The following is a 27,642-nucleotide window of genomic DNA, read 5'->3' on the forward strand; positions in this document are numbered from 1 at the left end:
GCTGAGAACAGAATGTATATGTTTTTTAAATAACATTCTTAGAATGTTCTCTGAACATTACTAAGGTTTTCTTGTGGATTTTATCAAATGTTTTCTTCACATTCTTGGAAAAATTTGAGAACATGACTTTAAATAGAACCATGAGGAAACCATGAGGAAACCTGTAGGAAACGTTATGCTGAAGAACTGCAATTCCCACAGAAGAACGTTGTTTCTTATTAACGTTCTCTGAACTATTTGAGAACATTCCCAATTCCAAACCAGTTGGAGACGTTCCTAAAACATTACCAACATGTAAATTAAATGTAAGCCATGTTTCAACTTTTAAAGTAATGAAATAGTAAGAAAAGTATGTTTTTTTGTCAAGTTCCTTAAACCGATCCTGTAGAGGTTAAATGTGCTCAGAATGTTCCATAGCCAAACAACTATCCTGCACCATTCCCAGAAAGTTGTGGGGAGGTTGTATGCAATTTAACCATAGGACAGCCACGCCCTCACCAAGCTCTAAGAAACATACTGTTCTCAGAACATTATGTGCTAGCTGGGTTATGTCATCTTGAGTACTGTTGTGTTTTAGAGTTTAGATTGTTGATTGCAGTAAATGGAGCTGTTGTAGTAACTCCAATTTACTCCATTTTTTTGCATGCATGTGTGTGTATTTGTGTGCGTGCGTACGTGTGTCACAGCCTTGATCTCATCCCCTAGCAATCAGAAATGACAACATTCGATATGCTGCAACTTACATAAACACTTGCTAAAGGCAAAGCAAACAATGTCCCTGGTCAAACTGTAACTTTCAGATAACTGCATCCAGGGAGAAAGATATCCGTGGGGAAAAATAGGTTTTAAAGGAAGATAAGTGAGTGATGGCTGAATAGTTGGCATGGGAAAGTTCTGAGTGGTTGAGAGGCTTTGAAAGTAATAACGCTGGAATCATCAAGCAGTCCCCCCTTAGCATTGACAAAATATCCAGCATTTGAAGTCATGTTGCTGTTTTCTCAAGTGTTGTACCATTCATTCAGTTCAGTCTCAGTGACTTCTTTTTCCCAGAATAGGGTGTCAGGTAAAAACACGCTTTGGTGATGAAATTTTACTTCCTTACAGTATGTTATAAAATACATTTTACCAAGACAAATATGATTATTAATGTTCTGAATTGTCCAGTGGGGTCTTTCTCTAACATTTAATTAACAGCATATCCAACAAGTCGGAGTTTGTAACCTAATATGTCTGATAATAACAATAGGGTCCATCTACGATGTCATCTCTCAGAGCAGTCAACCCTCAGGGTCTCGATGCTGCCACCTTCTGATATGTAATCAGAAAAAGAGGGGGGTTTCGGAAGGAGTGGGCATTTAGAAAGAAACCATATTAGGAGAAATGGGGGTTTTGAAAAGGAACCATATAAGGAGAAGCGTGATTTCAAAAAGAACCATATAAGGAGAAGTGGGAATTTCAAAAGGAGTATACACTAGAAGCGCTGGAACTCCATAACTACTCGAACCGCCATGACTTGATATTTCAATTATTATTTAAATATTCAATTATAAATAATACATTGTAAAATGAATGCATTTTTTTACAAGTTACAGTAGCCAACGTTCGCTAGCATTTGCATTTATGAAAAACTTAACGTTACATACATGGCTAAGAGTAGGTAACAATCAAAGACACAGCTCACAGTGAGTGAATAGACAATTCCTACTGTCATCTCTGCAGACCATGACTAATGTCCGATAAACCAAACGACATCTTGGGTGGCACCTTTCCAGTGGTGGAAAAAGTACCCAATTGTCATACTTGAGTAAAAGAAAAGATACCTTAATAGAAAATGACTCAAGTAAAAGTGAAAGTCACCCAGTAAAATATTACTACTTGAGTCAAAGTCTAAAAGTATTTGGTTTGAAATATATCAAAAGTAAATGTAATAGCTAAAATATATCTAAGTATCAAAAGTAACAGTATGATAATGTAATATTCCTTATATTAAGCAAACCAGATGGCACAATTTTCTTGTTTTTTAAATTTACAGATAGCCAGGGACACACTCCAACACTCAGACATAATTTACAAACAAAGCATTTGTGTTTAGTGAGTCCGCCAGATCAGAGGCAGTAGGGATGACCATGGATGTTCTCTTGATAAGTGTGTGAATTGGACAATTTTCTGTCCTGCTAAGCATTCAAGATGTAACTAGTACTTTTGGGTGTCAGGGGAAATGTATGGAGTAAAAAGTAAATCATTATTTGTAGGAATGTAGTGAAGTAAAAGTAAAAGATGTCAAAAATATAAATAGTAAGGTAAAGTACAGACACTCAAAAAAACGACTTAAGTAGTACTTTAAAGTATTTTTGCTTAAGTACTTTACACGACTGCACCTTTCTAAACCCCCCAATTCTCCTTATATGGTTCCTTTCGAAACCCCCACTTTTGCTGAAAGATGCACTGCGCTGAGAGATGACATCGGTAGATGGCAGCAGAGAGACCCTGAGGCATGACTGCTCTGAGAGATGACGCCGCAGCTGGACCCCTCCCGATAATAAGGACTGAGCTCTGTTGACATAGCGGTGCAGCTTTCTCGACGCAACTTTCTCGACATGTTGTGGTGGTCGTCTTCAAAGTTGTTTTCGCAGGTAGCATAAATAAAAAGCCAGCGGTAAACTCAGTGCTCCGTTGACATTTCAGAGATACCTTGTTTTTGTGGGTAATCTTTGAAAAAGTACAGGAATTTCGCATTAATATGAAAAGTGTATACTAAAATATGAAAATACATGGCCTACATGTCATGTCTCAAAATTGATATATATCTTACTGATTTTTAGTTTTAGGTCCTGCAGATTCAAAAGAAAGATGCGGAGTTCAACGTGAAAGTGAGCCTGTCAGGTATCCTTCATTCTCGCATAGGATCCAGCCTAGTTGATGCGATGCTGTGCAATATTGTCTATTTTCTTTTGCCTCCATTGATTTAGTCACCTTAATTTTGGCCACCCTGCAAGGGTAGAAACTCCAATAACTTTTGAACGGAGTATGATAGAGACATAAGGTTTGTACTATTCGTTTTTTTAAGGATTATCAATTGGTCATCATATGCGTTTTGATTGGACACCCTACACAACACATTCATATTTTATTATAAGGGGAATAGTTGCTGAGGACAGGGTGGTTGAAGGTGTGTAGAAACACATATAATGCCATTTCTCAGATGTAGTGGTAGGCTATTGTCTGGTGTGGTGTTTTGCATGTACATAAGTATTCATTTATTGTGTTTCCTGTTTCAACATGTTTTGATCAAAGGAAATAAATTATTGCGATTTTTGTAGAAATTCAAGAACGCTGTACTATTTGTAAATACTGTTTGATTGAGCTTTGAGATGCAGTCAAGCATTTAGAACCATAAACATGTAGGCCCATACCTGTGTTTGTATCGGCCAACATGTTTATGGTTCTAAATGTCTGACTGCATCTCAAAGCTCAATCAAATAAATCGCTTCATTCTCAGAGAAGGGAGAGCTGCAATCTCCTCCAACGCCACCAGAGGGCGTGAGAAAGGATGAAGTGCACCTCACTATAGTAACCTCTTGAGTACACCTGTATACAGTACCCGACAACCTTCTCTTGAATGTTAGTCATATAATTCCCTACGGACAAGCTTTCTGTGGAACTGATGATGTGTTCAAGTAAAAGCCCACATCTACCGATATTGACAATTATTAAGGAGAAGGCTCCTAAACCTAATTCTGATTTTTTTTTTTTAAGAAAAAAGCTTTTTAATGACAGGTCTTGCTCTTACACGTCCCTATTCAGTCTACTACGCAATAGCTCCATTTATTACACGCCTACTTCGAAGAAGATACAAAGCATAAAAATAATTTCAAGGTTGTCCGTTAGATGGCGAGTTGTGTATGGATGTGTGTGTGGGCATGGAGCGTCGGTTGGGTGCTGTGAATGGGCGTCTTACCATCGTTCCACATGCAATACCCTGCCCTTACACATGCACATAGGAGGGGGACAGTTCCTGTGTGGCAGTGGACACAAAGCATGGATTATGCTATCCAATTAGGACCACTGAGGCTGATGCTGTCACTAGCCTGTATCTGCTTTGAAATGCGTTTGATTGTTTTACAAAGAAGACATGACATTTTCTAACTAAAAAAGAAACGTAAGTAGAAACATTTCAACTTCAAGTTGTCTTTCAACAAGAACAACGGCCTTGTAAAATATAAAGATAAAAAGGAAAATACAGTCGGAGATGTAGTGTCAGAAATATTTCTCAACGAGGACCAGAAGATACTTCCACCTGGATGCGTGGACCCTCTATCAGGGGCTTCAGCAGCACGGACCCTTTCTAGTGTAGGCTAATTTAAAAGTATCCATGAAGAAGACGGAGCTTTCAATGCAACATTTAAATCGGAAGACATCTGCCACCTCTGCGACTCGACCGGGGCTGCACGGACAATGTGCAGCGGATGTTTTATCATAAACAAGACGTGTGTTTACGATGATGGGACCACGGACACCGACAGATCCAGGTAAGGACCGAACTGGGGCCAGCTATAGTCTTGGCTTGGCCAACGTTGATTGAAATTGACTGAGAGCCAAACATCTGTTGACTCACAATGCATTGTTGTCATCAACTGCAGTCTATTCAACTTTTAACATTGTACACGGCAAATTGGCCTGTGTTGATTTTTCATTGTAACATTTCTAGTGTTGATTCAGGATTTAAAGTCACTAAGTAAGAGTGAAATTAACACTCAGGGCTGTAAAATACCCCCAGTGTTGGTGTTAATACACTGTGAAGAGTAAAACAATCCCATCTAAACCACACCCATCATTACCATATTTTCCAGTATGCTCTACTGCAGGTAGGTCTTTGAGGATTGTTTTTAATATCTGTGTTTTTGCATGTACATTGATTGATTGATTAATAATCTTATGCTACACAAAGATTAAGAACATACATTTTTCTAAACTAATCCATTCAGTTAGTTAGATTTATTGCACCCGTTACTGAAATGGTTGTTCTGGGTTAAATGGTTTAGGTAGTGTTTCCTAACCCTGACAGTCATTCTCAATGTATGTTATGGGTGAATACAAATTCAATTTATGAATATTAGTGATGGGAAGTTTGGCTTTTTTTGCTGACTCTGGTCTTTTCAACTCATTCAGTAAAACTATTTAAAATTGCAACTCATTTAGTTCATTTGAATCCATAATGCCCAGAGCACGCAGGACCCCCTTCCGGCGAACGATGAACTGAAAACTCGAAAGAGTCATGATTCTACAAGCTTCCAGTTCACATGTCGTTCACCATAAGTGGCTTATTGGAGCTGTCATTTGTGACTGAGACTTGTAAACGTGTGCTTTAAACAATGTCAATTTGTTGCTTGCTAGTCATACAAATACGATTATCGCTTGATGCATTTTAAACGTAGTCTAGTTGTGGCCGGACTAGATTGTGAACAACTCTTGGTGGAATGCATTGCTTGACTGCCGTGAGGGCGATAAGCACAAAGTCATTCACGAACTGCAGCACCCCAAACAATTTGTTTTCGAGTTCGAGTTTATTGAGCAGAGACTGTGAGTGTTTTGTTCTACAAAGCTGTGTCTATCGAAACATTCAATAATCAATTCATTGTATTTATTCTTGCACCATGCGATCAATAACAAGTTCTAAACATGTATTTTTCTCGCCTATGCTGTTATTGCTGCCTGCAGCATGATCTATTTTACAGTAGTTGGTCTGAGCACGTCTCCGGAGCGACTGAGCTGGAGGAGCACGTATTAATCCCACAGCCAGCAGGTCAAATAAACGTCAAAATGAACAAATCACTCATAAAAATGAAGCATGACTCTCAAGTCAGTAAAAAGAGTCGTTCAAAGATAACGAATTGTTCGCAGGTTGCACATTACTATTGGCTATCCTTACTCTGGCTGGATTCCAATAGAAATTACACATCCCTTTGCAAGCCAGCATAATGTAACTCGCAAGCCTGATGTGGCCTGTAAACCAGGAGTTTCCTAACACCACTTTGTTAGGGTAAAACTAGGCCATCAACTAGGCCAATTTGTAAGGCCTTATGATATATATAATGTATTGTCATAGAGTTGCATTTTTATTGATAACATTCGCCTAGGAACTCACTTTGTGAAAGCCACAGGCTTTAAAAGAAAATAATTCAACAACCATGTCTCTGTCACTAACAGATACAGTCTTGCGTGTTAGCTCTACAACTTGCTCAAAAAGAAAAGGCACAGTGTTAAAACAACACCCAAAACTGATTTACTGTAACACTAATAGCTTATACTGAGATAGTGTAACAGCGTCAGCACGAAGCAGAGTAAGTCCAGTTTGCTCTAAATCAAGTGTTGTGTTTTACACTGTAGGTGTTATTTTAACACCAGTACAGTTGGACTCATATTTTCACTGAAATAGTGTCAATTTTACACTTTCAGACTTAAATGTAGAACACTGCAACATAGTTAAATCCTTAACACTTTCAAAAGTGTTATTTTAACCCCAGTACAGTGGGACTGTAACGGCATTCAGAGGAAGAAGGTGAGGACCAAGGTGCAGCGTGATACGTGTTCATCTTATTTATTCGAAACTGAACACTAAATACAAAATAACAAAAGGAATAACCGAAACAGTTCTGACAGGTGATACAAACACTAAACAGAAAATAACCACCCACGACTAAAAGTGGGAAAACAGGCTACCTAAGTATGGTTCTCAATCAGAGACAACGATAGACAGCTGCCTCTGATTGGGAACCATACCAGGCCTTAACATAGAAATACAAAACCTAGACATACAAACATAGAATGCCCACCCACATCACACAGTGACCAAACAAAAAATAGAAACATACAAAGCAATCTACGGTCAGGGCGTGACAGGGACTCATATGTTCACTGAAAATAGTGTACATTTTACGCTTTCAGAGTTAAATGAACAGCATTGCTTTTGATTTGAGGCTGCTGTGCTGTGTGTTGTTACCATAATTCCAAGTATTTCTGGAGAAAATAAAAAACGTAGAGATGAGGAAGGAGAATTCAGTGTTTGGCGTTGATGGTCAATATTACTCTGATTGCATTGTCTCAGGGTTTTATTTAGTAGTTGTTTATGTATTTACTTCACTTCATTAATCATGAAGAGCCATTGATATTGCAAAACATGAATGCAATTTTCAGTCCTCACATTTTCCAGAAAATCCAGATGTGTTTCTTATTCAGTGAGCTGATTATCAGTTTGCCGCTAAAGGCGGACAGTCGTGTTTCATGTTGTAGGTTAATATAAATCATAACAGTACGGAGCAGAATAAGCATCGTCACTTCATTCAAACAAAATATGACTGACTACATTTCCAGAGGCCTCAAAGCATAAATGATTAATAAAAATACCTAGTAGTCCTCATCCTAATTCTCATCATTCCCCAAATGTCTCTTCTACCTCAGGACCATATTTTCCTCCTCCCTCCATATATATGTATTTGCCCAATCTGCTCTAGTCTCTCTCCACTGTGTACTATATTCTCTATTATCAACTGGGTGGTTCGAGCCCTAGATGCTGATTGGCTGACAGCCGTGATATATCAGACCATAAACCACGGGTATGACAAAACATTTATTTTTACTGCTTTAATTACGTTGGTAACCAGTTTATAATAGCAATAAGGCACCTTGGGGGTTTGTGGTATATTGCCAATATACCACAGCTAAGGGCTGTATCCAGGCAGTCCGCGTTGTGTTATGCATAAGAACAGCTCTTAGCTGTGGTATAATGGCCATATACCACACCTCCTTGGGCCTTATTGCTTAATTATCAAGAGACTCCGTTTCACAGGCTGCCAGTACCAGGGACCAAATCTATTAAGTGTGTGTGACTGTGTACCCATTCTCAGAGGCTACATCGCAGGAATTTCATAAGCAAGAGACATACCACATATTCACAAACACTTCGCTTCCCCTCCACTTCCATCACCTCCACTCCACTCTGGCCCACTATCATCTACACATGCTCTCCCCTCTCCCTTCCCCCTCCCCCAGTCTGACAGAATAGCATCTCAGGGTCTGTCCTCTGGGCTGCTAATCAAGGAAAACCCCTGTCTCTGTGTGTTTTGGGCCCACTCTCTAGCATGGTGACCCCCTGAACTATACAGTCATTAGCCACTTGTGTGCACTGGATAGCCCGATGTACAGAATGTACTGTATGTATGTGAGAGACGTGAGATGGTAGGTAGCGGACTTTGAGCACAGCGCATAGATTGAATTTATGCATTACATGGTGTATGCTTTTTATGCAGGATGTCCATCTTAATTGATTTGAGTGCCATATTGTCCACTTGAGCAAAGTGATAAGAGCAAAGAGCAAATTGTGTGGAGAGAAAACGAGAGAGAGAGAGAAAGAGCGAGTGAGTGGGGTTGTCTCGCAAGTAATTAATTGTGATAGAGTCACCATGGCTGTTACAGATGAATCACCAACACCTAAGCTTCTAATTATAGATCGAATAATAGGATAGGCTGCCATAGATTGAACATACTTGTTAGCCCAGAACATGACTCACCAGATCAGGAATCCATTACAATCAGAGATGTGATAGACTACAAAATCAATGCCTTTTCTTCTTATTTTTATAGCCCGTCATATTCCCTTGTGTTTGAGGAACAGCACATTCACACATTGTGTTACATAGTTTGTTATTATTACAGAACATCTGAGAGTCACTTTACTGCTTGTTGATCATCAAACACTCCACTTAGTAGGGTTCTTTGGCTAACACTAAAACAGTACTTTGAACAGGCACAAGGTTTTATCAAAACGTTAGTGTGTTACAGTGAGACATAAGCCATCCAGAGGGTTTATCCCAAAAAGTCTCAAGCATCGACTGGGTGTTGGAGTAATCCTGGGGAAGAAAGTCAAGGGAAGAGAGCTAACTTCAGAGGGATTGGCTTGCTTAGCTGTAAATGCTGTGTCTGTAATATTAATGATACATATCATGCCTTCTGACCTTAATATATGAATTATTCATCTCTCTCTCTCTCTCCCCCCTCCCCCTCTCTCTCTTGAATTCCCTAAATCACTCGCCAAGAGGTGACTATGAGCCCGCAACGTCGATCCTCGAGTTCCAATGGAGACAGGTAATGTTCCGACCTGTTTAATTCCTCTCAATGTGACACAAACTAACATAATGTATGTGGGGCCTCAAAGCAGCATATGGGGTTTAAAGGGTGTGTGTGTGTGTGTGTGTGTGTGTGTGTGTGTGTGTGTGTGTGTGTGTGTGTGTGTGTGTGTGTGTGTGTGTGTGTGTGTGTGTGTGTGTGTGTCTCAGTCACCAGATCTCAATCCAATTGAACACTTATGAGACATTCTGGAGCGGCACCTGAGACAGCGTTTTCCACCACCATCAACAAATCTCCAAATTATGGAATTTATTGTGGAAAAATGGTGTCGCATCCTTCCAAAAGAGTTCCAGACACTTGTAGAATCTATGCCAAAGTGCATTGAAGCCGTTCTGGAGGTTCAAGGCCTTATTAAGACACTTTTGTTGGTGTTTCCTTTATTTTGGCAGTTACCTGTATCTAGCCTCAGATGGTCTCTCTGTATCCTCTGGAGGGTTTTCATGCATGACTTGATGTGAATCAGAGTATTAGTTCAGATAATGTTTAGCCCTCCACAATCAAATCCAATTTATTTTATTAGAATTATTAGCTTTCTTTTACAAATACGTTTGTCACAGAACACTGAACACAGAAACCGAGACGCAGAATTCAGTAATAATGAATACATTTGCTGTGCAAATGGTTCTCAGACATCAAATTCCACTTGATCAAATGTGCAGACTTTGTGGCGCAGTTATCTAATGCAGAGAGACAAAATGACCTTTTAATTTAATTTTGATAAAATTGCTTAGTAATTGCTTGGTAATCTTACCATTCAATTACTGCATAAGTAAATGGATTTAGCATCGTCACTCTCCAACAGGTGTTTTTTAATTTACCATTTAATGCCAAAAGTGTTGTAATTCTTTTCAGGACACTCTTTACTGAACTAAAAAAAATAAACGCAACGTGCAACAATTTCAAAGATTTACCTGAGTTATAGTTCATATAAGGAAATTAGTCAATAATCTATGGATTTCACATTACTGGGCAGGGGCAAGACAATCAGAATCAGTTGTTTATACAGACAGAAATGCTCCTCAGTTTCATCAGCTGTCCAGTCTCAGACAATCCCGCAGGTTTTATTTTATTTTTTTAACTAGGCTAGTCAGTTAGGAACACATTCTTATTTACAATGACTGCCTAGGAACAGTGGGTTAACTGCCTTGTTCAGGTGCAGAACGACAGATTATTTTCACCTTGTCAGGTCAGGGATTCGATCTAGCAACCTTTCGGTTACTGGCCAAACGCTCTAACCACTAGGGTACCTGTCTCCCAGATTAATGAAGCTGGATGTGAAGGTCCTGGGCTGGCGTGGTTACACATGGTCTGCAGTTGTAAGCACATGTGACGTACTGCCAAATTCTCTAAAACAACATTGGAGATCAGGTCAAAAGCCAGACAGCAATCAGAGTGCGTATCAAAAGCCAGTCAACAATCCATATTTCTTATATTTCTATGTCTCTATAATCCTGTCAGGTCATCGTCCACTGAGACCCTGCAGAAGAACAACAGCAGCAACACTGGAGTTATTCTGGACATCTCAGCCCTGAAGATGGCGGAAGTGGACTCTGAGGTCCCCCCTCTACGGCCCCGCTACCGCATCAGGGACCTGCTGCTGGGGGACCAGTCATTTCAGAATGACGACAGGTAGCCACCACAATCAACTATAATACTTCTGGCCAGGACATAATATGGCCCTCATTAAAAAAAGTCCTGGAATGACCACGGTGTGTGCATGTGTGTGTTTACATGCAACATGTACGTGTTGCATGCGTGGGCTGTGTGTGCAGTTGTTTTCTTCCTCATGTTTTTCACTTAATTGACCACGTAATTGGTCCTATAATATTGACTAGGGGCTCTCCAGGTATCGTAGCTGCGGAGGTATTTCGTTGGTTGATTGGAAGAAAAGCTATTGGCCAAGACACCTTGAATTAAATCCCCTTAGCAAATACAATGCCTTCAGAAATTATTCATACCCCTTGACTTATTCCACATTTTATTGTATTAAAGCCTGAATTTAATTGGTAAGGAACTCTAGTGTATTTAGCCTTGTGTTTTTGGTTATTGTCCGGCTGAAAGGTGAATTTGTCTCCCAGTGTCTGTTGGAAAGCAGACTGAACCAGTTTTACCTCTAGGATTTTGCCTGTGCTTAGCTCTATAATGTTTATTTTGATCGTAAAGAATTCCCTCGTCCTTGCAAATGACAAGTATACCCATAATATGATGCAGCCACCACCATGCTTGAAAATATGAAGAGTGTGTGAATGGCGTGCGTACTGGGAGCGGAGTCAGGTGCAGGAGAGCAGAGAGTTGTGAACAGGCGCACACTTTATTTAGGCAGGAGAAACCAACAGATGGACGCCACTGCGTCGAAACCTCCAGCCAATGCAAAAGTGCAAACGCACAAACAGTCACAATAATATTGTATAAACACAATAACATACCTCGTGAAAATAAAACACGGAATAAACGCATACGAGTAAAGCGCGTCAACATAGACACGTAACACAAAACAATCTCACACAAAGACATGAGGGGGAACAGAGGAATAAATACATGTAGTGTGATTGGGTAATGAAAACCAGGTGTGCAGGGAACAAGACAAAACAAATGGATAAATGAAAAATGGAGCGGCGATGGCTAGAAAGCCGGTGACGTCGACCGCCGGACGCCGCCCGAACAAGGAGAGGGGCCGACTTCGGCGGAAGTCGTGACAGAGTGGTACTCAGTGATGTGTTGTGTTGGATTTGCCTCAAACATAACACTATGTATTGGACATGAAGTTAATTACATTTTTTGCAGTTTCACTTTAATGCCTTATTGCAGTGGTTCCAAAACCTTTATAGTCCCGTACCCTTTCAAACATTCAACCTATAGCTGCGTACCCCCTCTAGCACTAGGGTCAGCGCACTCTCAAATGTTGTTTTTTGCCGTCATTGTAAGCCTGACACACACACTATACAATACATTTATTAAACATAAGAATGAGTGTGAGTTTTTGTCACATCCCGGCTCATTGGTAGGACCAGGTCACAAATAATAATATAATAATAATCAATAATTTTGCTCTTTATTTAGCTGTCTTAAATATAAAACCTTATTTGTTCATCAAAAATTGTGAATAACTCACCACAGGTTAACTTCTCTGCGCTACGGATCCCTTTAGCGGGATAATTTTCCTAAACAACCGCTGAATTGCAGGGCGCAAAATATTACTACAAATATTTATAATCATTCAATCACAAGTGAAATATACCAAAACACAGCTTAGCTTGTTGTTAATCCACCTATCGTGTCAGATTTTGAAAATATGCTTTGCAGCGAAAGCAATCCAAGCTTTTGTGAGTGTATCAATCAATGCTAGAACAGCTAGCCCCAAATTAGCATGGTCACGAAAGTCAGAAAAGCAATAAAATTAATCGCTTACCTTTGATAATCTTCGGATGTTTGCACTCACGAGACTCCCAGTTACACAATAAATGTTCTTTTTGTTCGATAAATATTACTTTTATAACAAAAAAAACGCCATTTGGGTTGCGCGTTATGTTCAGAAAACCAAAGCCTCGTTACGTTTGAAAATTCCAAAAAGTATCCGTAATGTTCGTAGAAACATGTCAAATGTTTTTTATAATCAATCCTCAGGTTGTTTTTAACAAACATAATCGATAATATTTCAACCGGACCGTAACCTATTCAATAAAAGAGAGAAAGAAAATGGAGAGCTACCCCTCTCACGCGCAGGAACTAATCAAAGGACACCTGACTAGTTTTGAAAAATCTCGCTCATTTTTCAAAATAAAAGCCTGAAACTATGTCTAAAGCCTGGTCACAGCCTGAGGAAGCCATTGGAAAAGGAATCTGGTAAATTTAAATGGAAGAAAGACGGGCAAGGAAACACAGATTTCTTTTAAAGAATCACGTCCGGGTTAGATTTCCTCAGGTTTTCGCCTGCAGAATCAGTTTTGTTATACTCACAGACAATATTTTGACAGTTTTGGAAACTTTGGAGTGTTTTCTATCCTAATCTGTAAATTATATGCATATTCTACGATCTGGACCTGAGAAATAGTCTGTTTACCTTGGGAACGTTATTTAAAAATATAAAAAAATCTGACCCCTAGCGTCAAGAGGTTAATGATAAGGGTGTGCTTGCTTGAATGGATGCACATAACTCTGCAAATGTTGGGTTGTATTGGAGAGAGTCTCAGTCTTAAATCATTTTCCACACACAGTCTGTGCCTGTATTTAGTTGTCATGCTAGCGAGGGCTGAGAATCCACTCTCACATACTGTAGGTACGTGGTTGCAAAGGGCATCAGTGTCTTAACAGCTCAATTTGCCAAAGCAGGATACTCTGAGCGCAGCCCTATCCAGAAATCTGGAAATTAAATACAATTTTCACAGAATTTCGATGAGTTTCTCTTGTTCAGATATCGGTAAGTGGACTGGAGGCAGCGCATGAAAGGGATAACGAATCCAGTTGTTTGTGTCATCCATTTCGATATAGTACCTGCGTAATTGCACACCCAGCTCACTCAGGTGCTTCGCTATATCATATTTGATATTGTCCATAAAATCATACTATGATAGAAGGACCTGTGTGTTGTCCAAGTTAATGTAGACAGAGAAGAGCTCCAACTTCTTAATCATAGCCTTAATTATGTCCCGCATATTGAATATAGTTGCGAAAAAATATCACCCAGATAGGCCTGTCATGTGAGAAATTGGTCATCATGCAAGGGGTCAGACACGTGAAAATTATGGTCTGTAAAGAAAACTTTAAGCTCGTCTCTCAATTTAAAAAAAATGTGTCAATATTTTGCCCCTTGATAACCAGCACACTTCTGTATGTTGTAAAACCATTACATGGTCGCTGCCTGTATCATTGCATAATGCAGAAAATTCGTTAGAGTTCAGGGGCCTTGCTTTAACAAAGTTAACAATTTTCACTGTAGTGTTCAAAAAGTATTTCAAGCTGTCGGGGATTCCCTTGGCAGCAAGAACCTCTCGTGGATGCTGCAGTGTACCAGAGTAGCATCAGGACCAACTGCTTGCACGCGCGTTACCACTCCACTATGTCTCCCTGTCATGGCTTTTGCGCCATCAGTACAGATACCAACACATCTTGACCACCAAAGTCCATTTGATGTCACAAAGCTGTCCAGTACTTTCAAAATATCCTCTCCTGTTGTCCTGGTTTCCAGTGGTTTGCAGAAGAGGATGTCTTCCTTAATTAACCCCCCATAAACGTAACAGACATATACCAGGAGCTGTGCCAGGCCATCCTCAGTTTTTTTCTATCATAGCCATTAAACTCTGTAAATGTTTAAATGTCACCATTGGCCTCATGGTGAAATCCCTGAGTGGTTTCCTTTCTCTCCAGCAACTGAGTTAGGAAGGATGCCTGTATCTTTGTAGTGACTGGGTGTATTTATGCATCATTCAAAGTGTAATAAATGTTTAAACTGAAATGTCTGAGTTTTTTTACCAATCTACCAATAGGTACACTTCTTTGTGGTTGAATCTGTGTTTGAAATTCACTTGTCGACTGAGGGACCTTACAGATAGTTGTATGTGTGGGGTAGAGAGATGAGGTAGTCATTAAAAAATTATGTTAATACTATTATTGCACACAGAGTGAGTCCAACTTATAGTGACTTGTTAAGCACGTTTTTACTTCTGAACTTAGGCTTGTCATAAGAAAGGGGTTGAATACTTATTGACTCAAGACATTCAGCTTTTCATTTTTTAAATGAATAATTCCACTTTGACATTATGGGTTATTGTATGTAGGCCAGTGACACAAAATCTACATGCTCCTTCAAGTTGGATGGGTTCCGCTGGTGTACAGCAATCTTTAAGTCATACCACAGATTTTCAATTGGATTGAGGTCTGGGCTTTGACTAGGCCATTCCAAGACATGTAAATGTTTCCCCTTAAACCACTCAAGTGTTGCTTTAGCAGTATACTTAGGGTCATTGTCCTGCTGGAAGGGGAACCTCCACCCCAGTCTCACATCTCTGGAAGACTGAAACAGGTTTCCCTCAAGAATGTCCCTGTATTTAGCACCATCCCTCATTCCTTCAATTCTTACCAGTTTCCTAGTCCCTGCCGATGAAAAACACCCCCCCCCCCCAGCATGATGCTGGCACCACCATGCTTCACTGTGGGTATGGTGTTCTCGGGGTGATGAGAGGTGTTGGGTTTGCGCAAGACATAGCGTTTTTCTTGATGGCCTAAAAGCTACATTTTAGTCTCATCTGACTAGAGTACCTTCTTCCATATGTTTGGAGAGTTTCCCACATGCCTTTTGGCGAACACCAAACGTGTTTGCTTATTTTTTTCTTCAAGCAATGGCTTTTTTCTGGCCACTCTTCCATAAAGCCCAGCTCTGTGGAGTGTACAGCTTAAAGTGGTCCTATTGACAGATACTCCAATCACCGCTGTGGAGCTTTGCATCTCCTTCAGGGTTATCTTTGGTCTCTTTGTTGCCTCTCTGGTTAATGCCCTCCTTGCCTGGTCCGTGAGTTTTGGTGGGCGGCCCTCTCTTGGCAGGTTTGCTGTGGTGCCATATTCTTTCCATTCTTTTATAATGGCTTTAATGGTGCTCCATGGGATGTTTTAGAATCCAACCCTGATCTGTACTTCTCCACAACTTTGTCCCTGACCTGTTTGGAGAGCTCCTTGGTCTTCATAGTGCTGCTTGCTTGGTGGTGCCCTTGCTTAGTGGTGTTGCAGACTCTGGGGACATTCAGAACAGGTGTATATATACTGAGATCATGTGACAGATCATGTGACACTTAGATTGCACACAGGTGGACTTTATTTAACTAATTATGTGACTGCTGAAGGTAATTGGTTGCACCAGATCTTATTTAGCGGCTTCATATGCACGCACCACTTTTCCATTTTTTATTTTAGAGAATTTCTTGAAACAAGTAACTTTTCTTTATTTCACTTCACCAATTTTGACTATTTTGTGTATGTCCATTACATGAAATTCAAATAAAAATCAATTTAAATTACAAGTTGTAATGCAACAAAATAGGAAAAATGCCAAGGGTGGTGAACACTTTTGCAAAGCACTGTATATAAAAGGGCATTCTGCTTCACTGTTGGCTGTGGAGCTGTCTGTCTTTGTGGTGCTGAAATGAATGAAACTCAGTGAGTAAAGAAACAGAATGAAGTGTAATGCTATTGAGCTGCAGGCAGGCATAATTGGTTTGTGCTGCATAGCTTCTTCAAATGTGGTTACTTAGTCATCATTACACACTGTTTAAAAGTCATTTTAATGGTTTTGTGAATTCTCTAAGGTTGCTTATGGAACTTTCTTCCCCTTCTTCCACCGCATACAAACTCTGAGAATAGAATTTGAAAGCAGTGTTCTATCATCAATATCAGCAGCTGCCTGCTGCCTGAGGAGTTCTTACTTATCATGATTGGACAAATTCTTTCCGGAGAAGAAGGCAGACGTTTTTTGTGCCCCCAGCCGATTGTGGTTTTTGTTCGTTTATTTGCTTTGTTTGTAACTTATTTTGTACATAATGTTGCCACTACCGTCTCTTATAAGAAAAAATAACTTCTAGACATTAGGACTGCAATTACTCACTACGGACTAGCAGAATCCTTTTTTTCCTTTCATGACTATGACGAGCCCGACGTGAAGGATATACTGCGTCCTCGGGAACAGGCCCCGATCCCCGTGATCTGCGTGAAGAGGAGGTGGAGAAAGAGGGGCCGAAGGTAGGGCTGCCTTCTGAGAATTCGTAGGTGATCGAATAAACCCCCACTTCCCTCCATTCTGCTAGCAAACGTACAATCTTTGGAGAATAAAATCGACGAGTTGCGCGGATGATTAAACTACCAACGGGACATTAAAAACTGTAACATCTTATGCTTCACAGAGTTGTGGCTTAAAAACGACAATATCATACGATGTACCGGCAGGATAGAACAGCGGTGTCTGGTAAGACAAGGGCTGGTGGTCTATGTATTTTTGTACACAACAACTGGTGCACGATATCTAAGGAAGTCTCGAGCTATTGCCCGCCTGAGGTAGAGTATCGCATGATAAGGTGTAGACCACACTACCTACCAAGAGAGTTTTCATCTGTATTCTTTGTAGCTGTTCACATACCACCACAGTCAGAGGCTGGCACTAAGACAGCATTGAATGAGCTGTTTTCTGCCATAAAAAAAAAACAAGAAAACGGTCACCCAGAGGTGGCGCTCCATTTAGCCGGGGACTTTAATCCAGAGAAACTTAAATCTGTTTTACCAAATTTCTATCAGCATGTTAAATGTGCAACCAGAGGAAAAAGAACTCTGGACCACCTATACGCCACACACAGAGACGTACACAAAGCTCTCCCTCGCTCTCCATTTGGCAAATCTGACCATAATTCTATCCTCCTGATTCCTGCTTACAAGCAAAAATTAAAGCAGGAAGCACCAGTGACTAGATCAATAAAAAAGTAATCAGAGGAAGCAGATGCTAAGCTACATGACTGTTTTGCTAGCACAGACTGGAATATGTTCCGGAATTCCTCCGATGGAATAGAGGAGTACACCACAGTCATTGGCTTCATCAATAAGTGCATTGATGACGTCGTCCCTGTCGTCCCCACATTATAGGCAGCATCCGCACTGAGCTAAAGGCTAGAGCTGCTGCTTTCAAGGAGCGGGACTCTAACCCAGAAGCTTGTAAGCAATCTCACTATGCCCTCTGACGAACCATCAAACAGGCAAAGCGTCAATACAGGACTAAGATCGAATCTTACTACAACGGCTCTGACGCTCGTTGGATGTGGCAGGGCTTGCAAGCTGCCCAGTGACACAAGCATACCAGACGAGCTAAACTACTTCCATGCTCGCTTTGAGGCAAATAACCCTGAAACATGCATGAGAGCACCAGCTGTCCGGAAGACTGTGACCACGCTCTTCGCAGCCGATGTGAGTAAGACCTTTTAACAGGTCAACATTCACAAGGCCGCAGGGCCAGACGGATTACCAGGACGTGTACTGCGGGCATGCGCTGACCAACTGGCAGGTGTCTTCACTGACATTTTCAACCTATCCATGTCTGAGTCTGTAATATCAACATGTTTTAAGCAGACTACCATAGTGCCTGTGCCCAAGAACACTAAGGTAACCTGCCAAAATGACTACCGACATGTAGCACTAACGTCTGTAGCCATGAAGTGCTTTGAAAGGCTGGTCATGGCTCACATCAACACCATCATCCCAGAAACCCTAGACCCATTTCAATTTGCATACCGCCTCAACAGATCCACAGATGATGCAGTCTCTATTGCACTCCACACTGCCCTTTCCCACCTGGACAAAAGGAACACCTATGTGAGAATGCTAGTCATTGACTACAGCTCAGCGTTCAACACCATAGTGCCCTCAAAGCTCATCAATAAGCTAAGGACCATGGGACTAAACACCTCCCTCTGAAGCTGGATCCTAGACTTCCTGACGGGCCGCCCCCAGGTGGTAAGGGTAGGTAACAACACATCTGCCACACTGATCCACAACACAGGGGCACCTCAGCGGTGCATGCTCAGCCCCCTCCTGTACTCCCTGTTCACTCATGACTGCACTGCAGGCACGACTCCAACACCATCAATACATTTGCCGATGACACAACAGTGGTAGGCCTGATCACCGACAACGACGAGACAGCCTATAGGGACGAGGTCAGAGACCTGGCCGTGTGGTGCCAGGACAACAACCTCTCCCTCAACGTGATCAAGACAAAGGAGATTTTTGTGGACTACAGGAAAAAGAGCTCCGAGCACGCCCCCATTCTCATCGACGGGGCTGCAGTGGAGCAAATCAAATCAAATTTATGTATATAGCCCTTCTTACATCAGCTGATATATCAAAGTGCTGTACAGAAACCCAGCCTAAAACCCCAAACAGCAAGCAATGCAGGTGTAGAAGCACTGTGGCTAGGAAAAACTCCCTAGAAAGGCCAAAACCTAGGAAGATACCTAGAGAGCAACCAGGCTATGAGGGGTGGCCAGTCCTCTTCTGGCTGTGCCGGGTGGTGATTATAACAGAACATGGCCAAGATGTTCAAATGTTCATAAATGACCAGCGTGGTCAAATAAAAATAATCACAGTAGTTGTCGAGGCTGCAACAAGTCAGCACCTCAGGAGTAAGTGTCAGTTGGCTTTTCATAGCCGATCATTGAGAGTATCTCTACCGCTCCTGCTGTCTCTAGAGAGTTGAAAACAGCAGGTCTGGGACAGGTAGCACGTCCGGTGAACAGGTCAGGGTTCCATAGCCGCAGGCAGAACAGTTGAAACTGGAGCAGCAGCACGGCCAGGTGGACTGAGGACAGCAAGGAGTCATCATGCCAGGTAGTCCTGTGGCATGTTCCTAGGGCTCAGGTCCTTCGAGAGAGCGAGAGAGAGAAAGAGAGAATTAGAGAGAGCATACTTAAATTCACACAGGACACCGGATAAGACAGGAGAAATACTTCAGATATAACAGGCTGACCCTAGCCCCCCGACACATAAACTGCAGCATAAATACTGGAGGCTGAGACAGGAGGGGTCAGGAGACACTGTTGCCCCATCCAATGATACCCCCAGACAGGGCCAAACAGGCAGGATATAACCTCACCCACTTTGCCAAAGCACAGCCCCCACACCACTAAAGGGATATCTTCAACCACCAACTTACCATCCTGAGACAAGGCCGAGTATAGCCCACAAAGATCTCCACCACGGCACAACCCAAGGGGGGGCGCCAACCCAGGTTGAGAGCTTCAAATTCCTTGGTGTCCACATCACCAACAAACTAACATGGTCCAAGCACACCATGACAGTCGTGAATCGGGCACAACAAAACCTATTCCCCCGCAGGACTCTGACTCTGGCATCTCAAACACTTGGGGTCAACATTTGGGTATATTTTTTCCAATCTGTCATTCGAGTAATGGAGACAGTGCAAAACCTTAAGGTGAATAAGCCCATGCCTTATGCAAAATGATGATGTGTGGATACGCTCAATACTTTGTTGCCATATATCATCAGGTAGCTCGCCACCTATGTCTTGCTCCCATGCAGATTTTGTATTTGCAAAGGAAGGCGGATTAATGTTCTGTATTATGTCGTATAGTCTGGAGATTGTGCCCTTCAGACAATTGTTAAGATCTAAGCACCTCTCGACTGGACACTTAGGAGGCTTGAGTGGAAATGAAGGGACATGTTTTTTGGCAAAGCTGTGAGTTTGCAGGTATCTAAAAAAGTGAGTATTGGGAATATTATGGTCAACCCTCAGAGTATCAAATATGACAAATGTGTTATCAACAAATAGGTCACAAAAAAACACCAGACCGTTCCTATGCCAGAACTGGAATGTCGTGTCAATCTGTGACGCTGGGAAGAGATGATTAGATCAAATCAAATTTCTAATCAAATTTTATTAGTCACATGCGCCGAATACAACAGTGAAATGCTTACTTACGAGTCCCTAACAAACAGTTATGGGCCTCTGTACGCCTATGTAGATATCCCATTCGAAATCAGCTGTTTCAAGATACAATAGTCATTTACAACATTAGCAATGTCTACACTGTATTTCAGAAAAATTGATGTTATTTTAATGGACACAAAATGTGCTTTTCTTTCAAAAACAAGGACATTTCTAAGTGACCCCAAACTTTTGAACGATAGTGTTTGTGTAATACAATTTTTAGCCCCAACCTGGTCACTGGCATTTCTGGTGGTACTTCCCTTAGTCCAGAATGCTACCACGCTTCAGGTAAATGCGAAAGCTGCTAGCTCGCCGCCTTGTCCTCTTTCACTGGAAGTCTGCAAAGCCGCCCTCCTTTATGCAGTGGGTTAAGGAGGTGATGTCATCTCTGCCACTGGTGCCTTAGGTACACTGCATGTGTGCTGACAAAAGTTTGACTTAACCTGGTCCCCATTAATACAATACGTGGAGAGCCTGTCTTTTACTTAGTGTAACTTGCATAGTTTGTTAAGCAGTCATGTCTGTTCTAGTGGCAGTTTGTGCTGATAATATATTTATTGAACTTTTTTTTCTCCGTAGTTTTTGTTACTATTACTGTTTGTTTATGTTTTTCTTTCATATTTAACTTACTTTTATAGATGCCTTGGTCAGTGGATGGTTTTGGAGGGAGGGAGGGGATAGATGGATGGATGGATGGATGGATGGATGGATGGATGGATGGATGGATGGATGGATGGGAGATTGAGGGGTTGGGGTTGTACTGTTTTTGTTGTTATATCTGAAAATCTATAAATACATTTTAAAAAAAACATTTGTTTTTATTAAGCAGATGCGATGCTTCGGCCCACCGCCTATTATCTGCAGAATGTTGATTCTAAGCACATAGAGATTGCTTTACAAAAATATTGTGCAAATCAGCAGATTTGTGGATATGTTTCATCTCACTGCACTGTGAATATCATATAACATGTTTGCCTATTCATATGTAACAGTATATATCTTTAAAACCACAATAACATGAAGACCAATGCCAACCAATGCATACATCTTCATGTATATTTTCACTTGAGTATTTCAGAAAGGTCATTGTGGAGCTATTCACCGTCTCATTGTTGAGGATAATCGTAGCTAATTGCCGGGCTACCGTGTTTGCTGGCCTTTTAGACACTTTAATTCACTATAATCCCTCCAGAGGAGGGAGAATAATCTCTCTGTGTCAGTATTCTGTCATGGCTGTGGTGGGATTTATGTGAAAAGCATCTTCACGCACTTGCTGGTTTTAGCAGGTTGTGTCTTAAGAACATCAGCCAAAATGGAGACAACTGCAATTATCTTATCACTAGTGTGATTGGATGTTTCTGAGCTCCAGAGCATAGGCCTAGTGTAAACCGAAAGAAGAAAACTCATTTGGTTTTGCTACGCTCTATAAGTTCAGAAAGTATTCATACCCCTTGACTTGTTCCGCATGTTGTTGTATTGCAGCCTGAATAATAAATGTATTCCATAATGACGAACTGAAAACATGTTTTTAGAAAGTCGGAAGTTTACATACACTTAGGTTGGAGTCATTAAAACTCGTTTTTCAACCACTCCACACATTTCTTGTTAACAAACTATAGTTTTGGCAAGTCAGTTAGAACATCTACTTTGTACATGACACAGATCATTTTTCCAACAATTGTTTACAGACAGATTATTTCACTTATAATTCACTGTATCACAATTCCAGTGGGTCAGAATTATACATACACTAAGTTGACTGTGCCTTTAAACAGCTTGGGAAAATCCAGAAATGTCTTTAGAAGCTTCTGATAGGCTAATTGACATCATTTGAGTCAATTGGAGGTGTACCTATGGATGTATTTCAAGGCCTACCTTCAAACTCAGTGCCTCTTTGCTTGACATCATGGGAAAATCAAAAGAAATCAGCCAAGACCTCAGAAAATAAATTGTAGACCTCCACAAGTCTGGTTCATCCTTAGGAGCAATTTCCAAATGCCTGAAGGTACCACGTACATCTGTACAAACAATAGTACGCAAGTATAAACACCATGGGACCACGCAGCCATCATACCGCTCAGGAAGGCGACGCGTTCTGTCTCCTAGAGATGAACGTACTTTGGTGCGAAAAGTGCAAATCAATCCTAGAACAGCAGCAAAGGGCCTTGTGAAGATGCTGGAGGAAACAGGTACAAAGTATCTATATCCACAGTAAAACGAGCCCTATATTGACAGAACCTGAAAGGCCGCTCAGCAAGGAAGAAGCCACTGCTCCAAAACCGCCATAAAAAAGCCAGACTACGGTTTGCAACTGCACATGGGGACAAAGATCGTACTTTTTGGAGAAATGTCCTCTGGTCTAATGAGACAATCAAACTGTTTGGCCATAATGACCATCATTATGTTTGGAGAGAAAAGGGGGAGGCTTGCAAGCCGAAGAACACCATCACAACTGTGAAGCACAGGGGTGGCAGCACCATGTTGTGGGGGTGCTTTGCTGCAGGAGGGACTGGTGCACTTCACAAAATAGATGGCATCGTGAAAATGATGTGGACATATTGAAGCAACATCTCAAGACATCAGTCAGGAAGTTAAAGCTTGGTCTCAAATGGGTCTTCCAAATGGACAATGACCCCAAGCATACTTCCAAAGTTGTGGCAAAATGGCTTAAGGACAACAAAGTCAAGGTATTGGAGTGGTCATCACAAAGCCCTGACCTCAATCCTATAGAAAATTTGTGGGCAGAACTGAAAAAGAGTGTGCGAGCAAGGAGGCCTACAAACCTGACTCAGTTACACCAGCTCTGTCAGGAGGAATGGGCCAAAATTCACCCAACTTATTGTGGGAAGCTTGTGGAAGGCTACCCGAAACGTTTGACCCAAGTTAAACAATTTAAAGGCAATGCTACCAAATACTAATTGAGTGTATGTAAACTTCAGACCCACTGGGAATGTGATGAAAGAAAAGCTGAAATAAATCATTCTCTCTACTATTATTCTGACATTTCACATTCTTAAAATAAAGTGGTGATCCTAACTGACCTAAGACAGGGACTTTTTACTAGGATTAAATGTCAGGAATTTTGAAAAACTTGAGTTTAAATGTATTTGGGTGTATGTAAACTTCCGACTTCAACTGTAAGTATTCATACCCCAGAGTCAATACATGTTAGAATCACCTTTGGCAGTGATTGTGAGTGTTTCTGGATAAGTCTTTTTTACAAAGTGCCTGACAATCCATTCAATCAGAATGTGTTATCAGACAGCTTGATATACCTACTTACATTTTGGAAGCTAATAGATGTCATTTAATTAGATATGAGACATAATAATAGCATACAGAAGATACTATTAACATGTACATTTGATTGGTAACAGAATAAATAGCTATATAAAAACTGCAGAATAAATAATGCCATAATTGAAAATTGTACACACAAGGTAGGCACCTGAATAGATTTTGTACGCTATGTTGTGATTTGTACCAAATATATTGTCTTCTCACATTATTCGAACCCCACAATCAATAAACAGCATATATAGGTCTCTCCACACATTTTGGAATTTCTGTGCATCCTTGACAATCGCTAATCAATATCCAAAAACAGCCCCCTGCAAACCTGCACATCATCATCTTCTCTCTTTTGTGGCAACAATTTATGGCAGGGGAAACGGTGTTGCAGTAGCCTAGTGTGTGGTGCAGGAATAATGACAAGAGAACCATTCACATTGTATTAAAAAAGGGAACCAGACCGCGTAATTCAAGCGAACCGAACTCAGACCACCTCTCGAGATGGTCTCAGTTCGGTTCACTTCGGGGGCTCTTTTGAGGAGTCTGAATTCATTTTGAGTGTTCACACTGCACAGAAAATTAAGCGAACCACACTGAGTTCGCAAAAATTGTCTGAAAGGGACCAAGTGTGAAAACATCTAAAGAGCTTTGCACACCTGGATTGTGCAATATTTACACATGATTATTTTCAAAAATCTTCAAGCTCTGTCAAATTGGTTGTTGATCATTGTTAGACAACGATTTTCAAGTCTTGCCATAGATTTTTAAGCAGATGTAAGTCAAAACTTTAACTCAGCCACTCAGGAACATTCACTGTCTTCTTGGTAAGCAACCTCAGTGTATATGTGGCCTTGTGTTTTAGGTTATTGTCCTGCTGAAAGGTGATTTAATCTCCCAGTATCTGGTGGAAAGAAGACTGAACCAGGTTTTCCTCTAGAATGTTGCCTGTGCTTAGCTCCGTTCCATTTCTTTTTTATCCTGAAAAACTCACAAGTCCTTAACAATTACAAGCGTACCCATAACAGCCACCCACTATGCTTGAAAATACGGAGAGTGGTACTCAGTAATGTGTTGTATTGGGTTTGCCACAAACATAACACTTTGTATTCAGGACAAAAAGTTAATTGCTTTGCCACATTATTTGCAGTATTACTTTACTGCCTTGTTGCAAACAGGATGCATGTTTTAGAATATTTGTATTCTGTACAGGCTTCCTTCTTTTCACTGTGTCAAAAGGGTTAGTATTTAGAAGTAACTATAATGTTGTTGATCCTTCCTCAGTTTTATCCTATCACAGCCATTATCTTTGTAGTGACTTGGTCTATTGATACACCATCCAAAATGTTATTAATAACTTCACCGTGCTCAAAGGGATATTCAATGTCTGCTTTTTAAATGTATTTCGTTTTGAAGTGCTGTGATTACCGAGCCGACGTGTCTGTGATTTGTTGAGGGGGACATCTCCAAAACCACCAGCACCCCAATGTACCTGCCTGGTAGTGGTCTGATCTGTTTGTGTTGTAGTCAATTCCTCAAAGGTTGGTTGTCATGCAATACAGTCTGACCTTGTTATAGTAAGGCACGGATGATAGGACACCCAGATTCCCATGCAACACCGTCCCCAGCTTGCTCACTCTCTCTCTCTCTCTCCCTCCCTCCCACCTTCTTTATCTCTCTCTCTCTCTCTCTCTCTCTCTCTCTCTCTCTCTCTCTCTTTCTTCCCCCACTCTAACTGGCAGTTTTTAGAAAATAGCTATATTTATTTTTATTACTAGTATGCAGGCTAGTGGATGGGATTGTAGGGGTAGTTGTGCGGTCCAACGGGCTCTGTCAGTGCTTTCTCCCTCCCTCCACCCTGTGTCTGTCTGAGTAGTAGGTAAAGTGAGGCTAGTGGGCTCTGTCAGTGCTGTCAGTCTCCCAGGCTGGCTGCTGCTCCTGGCTGGTGTTGCTGGCAAGCTAGCATTGGCGTCCTTCTCAGAGCGGATCCCCTCACTGGCTGTCATTATCTCTGGGGCTGGGGGGTGCAGGGGGGGAACAATTACTGCTGAAGAGGAACAGGCACACCAGGGGCACGCATATGACGGGGGATGGGACTATGTGTGTGTTTGTGTGTTTGTGTGGGTGTGTGTGTATACACACGTGTATGATTGACAGGGGGATGGGAGGAAGGAGGGCTGGCAGAGCAGAGGAGGAGGTGGCGGAGGAGGGGTTGTTAAATGTTCATTTCAGAAATAGAAAACAGAAGACACATTCTCTATGTAGCTTGGCTTTTATGTGCGCCCACTTCTTGATTGAAACCCTAACGAGCAGCGGGGTAATGTTTGTGAAAATTGGTTCTATCTACGCTACCATTCAAAAGTTTGAGGTCACTTTGAAATGTCCTTGTTTTTCAAAAGAAAATCTATTTTTTTGTCCATTAAAATGACATCAAATTGATCAGAAATACAGTGTAGACATTGTTAATGTTGTAAATGACTATTGTAGCTGGAAACGGCTGACTTTTAATGGAATATCTACATAGGTGTATAGAGGCCCATTATCAGAAACCATCACTCCTGTGTTCCAATGGCACGTTGTGTTAGTTAATCCAAGTTTATCATTTTAAAAGGCTAATTGATCATTAGAAAACCATTTTGCAATTATGTTAGCACAGCTGAAAACTGTTGTCTGATTAAAGAAGCAATAAAACTGGCCTTCTTTAGACTCGTTGAGTATCTGGAGCATCAGCATTTGTGGGTTTGATTACATGCTCAAAATGGCCAGAAACAAATAACTTTCTTCTGAAACTCGTCAGTCTATTTTTGTTCTGAGAAATGAAGGCTATTCCATGCGAGAAATTGCCAAGAAACTGAAGATCTCGTACAACACTTTGTACTACTCCCTTCACAGAACACCACAAACTGTCTCTAACAGAATAGAAAGAGGAGTGGGAGGCCCCGGTGCACAACTGAGCAAAAGGACAAGTACATTAGAGTATCTAGTTTGAGAAACAGGCGCCTCACAAGTCCTCAACTGGCAGCTTCATTAAATAGTACCCGCAAAACACCAGTCTCAACGTCAACAGTGAAAAGGTGACTCCGGGATGCTGGCCTTCTAGGCAGAGTTGCAAAGAAAAATCCATATCTCAGACTGGCCAAAAGTTTTCAGCTGTGCTAATATAATTACAAAAGGGTTTTCTAATGATCATTCAGCCCTTTAAAATTATAAACTTGAATTAGCTAACACAACGTGCCATTGGAACACAGGAGTGATGGTTGGTGATAATGGGCCTCCGTATGCCTATATAGATATACCATTCAAAATCAGCCGTTTCCAGCTACAATAGTCATTTACAACATTAACCTCTTGCCATTAACAATGTCTACACTGTATTTCTGATCAATTTGATGTTATTTTAATGGACACATTTTTTTAGCTTTTCTTTCAAAAACAAGGACATTTCTAAGTGACCCCAAACTTTTGAACAGTAGTGTATCTTCCCTTACGATTAATCATTTTGTTTCCCCCCCCCCTTGTGCCGCTTTTCATGATTCTGAAGGGAGCTATACGGAATGAGTGGTGGTAATTAGATGATGAATCAACTATAACTGCTCCTTTGAGGAAGAATCACTGTTCGAATACTGCCCTTGCGTTCTATAGCCTGTTTAATAGAGAAATAAGCGTTTAATACTTTGAAAATGCTCCTCTCAATGCTC

The 27,642-nt window shown here is 41.1% G+C and overlaps 1 protein-coding gene across 1 annotated transcript in view; it reads left to right on the plus strand.

The window, feature by feature from the left end:
• The first annotated feature begins 3,886 nt into the window (after positions 1–3,886).
• LOC139576411 (potassium channel subfamily T member 1-like) overlaps positions 3,887–27,642 on the plus strand; it is a 112,153-nt gene continuing 88,397 nt past the window's right edge. The window contains exons 1-3 of the mRNA XM_071402518.1: positions 3,887–4,529; positions 9,093–9,141; positions 10,642–10,812. Coding sequence (XP_071258619.1) covers positions 4,499–4,529; positions 9,093–9,141; positions 10,642–10,812 — 251 coding nt within the window. The 5' untranslated portion in view covers positions 3,887–4,498. The remainder of the gene's footprint in view (positions 4,530–9,092; positions 9,142–10,641; positions 10,813–27,642) is intronic.

The sequence above is a fragment of the Salvelinus alpinus genome, chromosome 5 (assembly GCF_045679555.1).
Source record: "Salvelinus alpinus chromosome 5, SLU_Salpinus.1, whole genome shotgun sequence".
NCBI classification, from domain to species: domain Eukaryota; kingdom Metazoa; phylum Chordata; class Actinopteri; order Salmoniformes; family Salmonidae; genus Salvelinus; species Salvelinus alpinus.